General features: G+C 32.2%; 1 protein-coding gene across 1 annotated transcript; it reads right to left on the bottom strand.

The window, feature by feature from the left end:
* Window positions 1-2,755: 2,755 nt before the first annotated feature.
* LOC123192244 lies at window positions 2,756-5,028 on the bottom strand. The gene is made up of 2 exons (XM_044604726.1): window positions 4,712-5,028; window positions 2,756-3,886 (listed from the first exon to the last, which is right to left on the bottom strand). The coding sequence occupies exons 1-2, from the start codon at window positions 4,952-4,954 to the stop codon at window positions 2,972-2,974; spliced, it is 1,158 nt and encodes a 385-aa protein (XP_044460661.1). The 5' UTR covers window positions 4,955-5,028; the 3' UTR covers window positions 2,756-2,971.
* Window positions 5,029-5,419: the final 391 nt, after the last annotated feature.

The following is a 5,419-nucleotide window of genomic DNA, read 5'->3' as shown; positions in this document are numbered from 1 at the left end:
GAAGATAGATCCGATTAGAGCAGGTTATCTCTGGTTTATATTATATGCATACAGTCGCATGTTCTTGTTGACTTTTGACCTTTTTAAGATAGTTAAAAACAGTTGTATATGATTACTCCATGTTTTCAAATACTTTCATATAAGATATATACATCTTTTGTTCACTTTCAGATTTTCAGTTTTCTTAGAATAATTTCTAAATACTTTCAAAAATGAGTTGAGTTTAAAGTAGTTTTTAAAAAAATAAAAAATAAAAAATAAACATTCCGGATATTAATTCATAATATTTTTCCTTCGGTGGATAGTACTTCTGAGGAGGGATATTACAATTCGGCTCGAATCCAACCCTACCTCTAATTATAAAAAACAAACTATCTTCGAATTATAATTATAAAATTGGTAATAATATTCTCACAATCATGCATATTATAGTTTCTAAATCAATTTCAAAAATATTCACAATGGCATTTACAAGATGAAAACAAACTATTACAAACCTCATAAAAGACCTTCAGCGTAATATACATTTCATATATATATATATAATGAAAAATATAATTACATATAGCGATTAATATAAAATTGAAAAAAAAAAAACTGTGTTTTAATTTCTTTAACACCTAAAATTTGGTTAATTTATTATTACTATTTCTTCTTTTCTCCCCCAATCTCAAGTATGACTCCTAACTTCAAAAAATCCGATAAAAATGACTAATTCAAAAAATTAAAATAGAAAATGCGTACAACCTCATCTGATTTTGGCAGCTAATTTGGCACCTCTCACCATTAACTAAGGCTGAATTCCAGTCGAACCAAGCCCGAATAAGGTGAAGTTTATTTTCGGCTCGTTTTCAGTTCGATTTGACTCACTTTCGACTTGAGCTCACCAAGCATGGAAAAATATCAGTTCGTGTTCAACTCATTTCATAATTTAAGAGTTTGTGATTAGCTTGCATCTGACTTGGGTTCGTGTGGACGGGTCGGACTTGGCTCAAGTTCACACAAGATGTTCTATTCAACTCCCATAAATGACTTCATTCTTTTTAATTTTCTTAAATGATGCGAGTTGTGCTTGGCTCACGAGCCAATCGACTCGAGAACAACTTCTGTTTGGGTTCAGACTCGAGTTCATTTTCTGCTACTCCCTATCTCAAATTCGGACTCATTCAAATAAAGCTCGTTTAAAACTCAATTCAAATCTAGCCCTTAAAACTATGAACAAGCATTCTTTATTTTGATAAGTTCTTAAAATAATATTGCAAGTTGCAGAAAAGGGTTGAAGAAGCACAAAGAAACTAAAATGCCTAAACAAAGCTCTGATTGAAATAATACCAAAGAAATGTGTAAAGTTTGATTACATGCTTAGGCCTACAAGGTGTTTACAGGGAATGACAAATGAGGCAAACTGAGCATTTAAAATTCACTTGCAGATGGCTTGATCCTGGTGATTTCCTTGGAACTGATTTAGTACCTACGGTGACTCTCCGGTATCCGGATAACTATAGTTTCTTTTTATTTTTTTAATCTGTTATATGATTATTTCCCATCCAAGGTTTGATGTAAACTCAACTTCTCACTTGTTAACTATCAAAAACTCAAATACCTGCTTATATATTAAATTTCACTGTTATTATTAGGGGTAAAATTGTTATTTCTTAAAATATTTAAAAAACCTAAAAATTTATTATATTTTTATTCCCTAAGTTTAAAAATTTAACAAATTTTCTCCCACCTAAGGTTTAAAAAATCAATATTTCCCCTTAAGGTTTTTTTAGCCACCACTGCTAGCTGTCAGAGATGGCAAAGACAACGTTCTCCATCCCTACCTCTTAGTTTCTCTCTCAGTCACACTCTATTTTCAGTCATCATCTGTCGAAGAAACTAGCCGATGAAGATAAATCGTTTGTTTTTAAACAAAAAAAGTTTTTCACCAGTCGGTTTCCTTGGTTGGTGATGAGCAAAAATTGAGTAGGATTGAAAAAAAAAAACTAAAAGGGAGAAAGAACATCATCGTCTATGACCGTCGACGACATGTTGGAAAAACCCTAGGAAAAATGTAAGTTTTCCAAACTTTAAGTGGAGAAATTATTAGTTTTTAAGCCTAACGGGTGGAAATATGATGATATTTTAATTTTTCTAAATATTTTTGTTAAATGACAATTTTATTCTTAATAGTAACAATGAAATTTAATAGATAAGTGGATATTTAGATTTTCGATAGTTAGTAAATGAAAAATTGGGTTTACATCAAACCTTGGGCGAGAAATAGTAATTTGGCCGCTTTTTTTTTATCAACTAGATCACATCAAGCAAATGAAACTTATCTCAAGTCCAGAGATTAACAAATTTGATCTTGAACTAGTGTCGATAGTATCGAACCCAAGTGGCCAAACCACCTCACTTGAGGATTCAAAACCCTACCACTCTTTCAGCCAGAAACCTTTCCTTCTTCTCAATGAACATACTTAAAACAGTTTAACAAAATTTTGTCTTCTAACATCTTATTACATAAGAATAAAAAAAATCCAAATTCAAATTTTGCAGAGAAACAGATGAGAAAAACTATCTTTTTTATAATCCTTTCTCAGCTCTGCTTCAATTTTTTCTCAACTTCGCAAAACTTATGTCTTCAGCAAAATATGTTATCATTTCCCTCAGCTATTTTTATTGGCTCAAACCATTTTTCTGTGTTTACTTAATATCGAAAAGACTAAATTATAACTGAAGGAATGCATGTACAGGTACAGCAACTCAATTACCTACAAAAGAGAAATTTCAAGTATGGCATCCTTTAGCACAGCTACAATATTCATCCAATAAACCCACAACTTCGAAATATAAAGTAATAAATTCCTGTGCTGGAACACGATTGAACAAAATTTGGAAGTTATACATACAAAACATATTGAAAGAGAAAATGTTTCAATTTCAAAATTCTCATACTGCAGTCTTTCAGACGATTCGCAGAGCATTAAGAGTCAGAATCATATGATATGGAATGCACCCGATAATTGCGACTGTGTTTTTTCAAACAAGCAGTGTCCTCTGCTGCTGCACCTGTTTCTGGCTCAGTCCTATCTGATGCAATAGCTTCACAGTGGTGGGATTCTCCAGCAGCAATACCAACAGGAAAGCCCGCTCGAGGCAGGGACTGCTCAGCATAATCTTCCTTGATTCCTTTTATCTCATTACTAATGTCTGCGGCTTTAGCATCAGCAGCCCTCTTCTTTGGGATAAAAGTCACTGACATTGGAAGATGACCAGAAGCAATCTCCAACTCTGGCCCCAGCTCTTTAGCTTTTGAGCTTTTCAGCAAATCCATACAAGTCTTCTTGTTTGATTCCTCATCAAATTCACTTGTTGAATCAAAACTGTAGCATTTATACTTGGAAGGATTCAATAAGTAATCCGGAATCGTAGAACCATTTTGAGCCAGCTGAAATCCACCATCTGAATCAGCAGTCTTCATTGATGAGGTGCTGAAAGAAGAATATTCAAATTCTTCTGATGTTTTTTCACCATCAATTTTACAACCAGGGTCAAACCTGACACGCTTTTGCGGCTTAGAATCTGCAACATTATTTGTCCTTTTCAAAATAGACCTCCTTTGAACACTATCTTCAGATATTCGAGCATGTGAATCCTTAATGGCGGTACCAGAATCCGTACTAGGAAAATTCATTTTTTGAGCTTCGTCCTCATCTTCTTTCAGCCTAATTCTTGCTGAGTGATGATTGGCACGTGGGTCCTTGGTCCCATTTAATGAGTTGGGAAGCACATTGTGCATGTTCAAATAAGAGCCTCGATTCGTTACTTCATTCATATATAAGCGCTCACCAGAATTTTCTCTGCCCAAAGCTACTTTGTCAAATTCATCTTCCTCTTCCTGCATTAATCCATAAAACATATTAGCTCTATGGTACAAATCATAAGAAACTAGAGGAAGAAAGAAGAAAGAAAGAACAGCAACACATATTTACTCAATCATTCATAAAATTTCCCTAACAAACCGCCAACCCCACATTCAATTTTAACAACTAAAAATATTTTCAAACAAACATATGCAAGCCATTATACCAGGGCTGAAACCACTATACATCATCATCCTTTCTTATATTCACATAGTTCTTGTTTTATTTCTCTAAAATTTTAAAAAAATTATTTCTCTCTTTAACAAGATTTTAAATAGTTCAATTTACAATTAACTTCTTTTGCTTTCTATTCTCTTCATTTTCAAAATGAATTTATATTTTGAATGATAACATTCATTACATTACATAATATATGTTTTCTTATCACAATTTTGATGATTTTATTATCATCAAGATTGATAACTTTTTCTTATAAATACCTAAAAAATAATTTTCAGCCCTCCCGAACAGAATTTCTAGTTTTGCGCTGCATCATACCATAAATTAAAACTCAACACGAAAGGAATCACAAACAAGTTCCGAGAAAATTATCAATAAATTCTCAGATTTTCCCCCTGAAATTGTCACCACTACATATCAAAATGTTCTTAACAATGTCAAGTGCCCATTCTGACTTGTATCCTACTTCCTATTTTCTTACAGAAATTAACTCTTTAAATCGATAGGTTTAGTTTGAAATCCTAAAATGAGTCTATAGTACCTAAAAGAGAATAAAAGAAATTAAAAATTAAATATATTTATCAGTTTATCCCTAGAATCACACATATCTACAAAAATACCTCATGATCAAGAGTGTTGTCCAAGCCAATGGAAGATCTAATTTCCCATTCATTTCCATCTTTGTTGGAGAAATCATAAAACGACGAGGAACAAGGCGTTTCGTCTCTGGCTGAGGTATCTTTGTCTTGGAGTTTCCACCGCCTCCTCTCCACCTCGTCGTCGGTGAGAGACCAAGGAGCGGAGGCAGAAGGCGCCAGTGAACCGAAGATCTTTTTTACTCGAACTCTGAAACTCTCCTCCATTAACGACTAAATTTGATTGATTCAAAATTGAAGTGGAAAAGGAAACTTACTCTCTATGATTTTGTTGCTTTATTTAAACCACAAACTTATTGTGAGGTTGCTTCAGCAAAGTATATGACATTTTGGGCCGGTATGGTTGGGCTCCACACCAGAGAAGTGATTTTGAAGCCCATCAAATATATCAGTAGCTCTACTTTTAAATATGAATAATATTATGTGTGTGTCTTTACTTTGAATAGTTAAATATCATTTTATTTTTAATTTAAAATTATTTAATTATATAATAATATATTTAAATATATATTTATTCACATATTTAAAATAAGTATGCATGATTTTATTATTTAAATATTTTATAGAGTTTTTTAAAAATATTTTGATGTGCATAAAAAAAATTATATAATTAAATAATTAAAAATTATAATAATATATTATTTATGTATAAAATTATGTTAAAAAAAGAAA

The sequence above is a fragment of the Mangifera indica genome, chromosome 12, assembly GCF_011075055.1.
Source record: "Mangifera indica cultivar Alphonso chromosome 12, CATAS_Mindica_2.1, whole genome shotgun sequence".
NCBI lineage: Eukaryota > Viridiplantae > Streptophyta > Magnoliopsida > Sapindales > Anacardiaceae > Mangifera > Mangifera indica.
This window is presented reverse-complemented; position numbering and strand designations above follow the sequence as displayed.

What these genes read in the sequence shown, in the direction of transcription:
- LOC123192244 (XM_044604726.1), bottom strand. Translation starts at nt 4,954, where the DNA reads ATGGAGGAGAGTTTCAGAGTTCGAGTAAAAAAGATCTTCGGTTCACTG. An exon ending in ACAACACTCTTGATCATGAG is followed by an intron (nt 3,887 to 4,711) that starts GTATTTTTGTAG and finishes GGATTAATGCAG; the next exon opens with GAAGAGGAAGATGAATTTGA.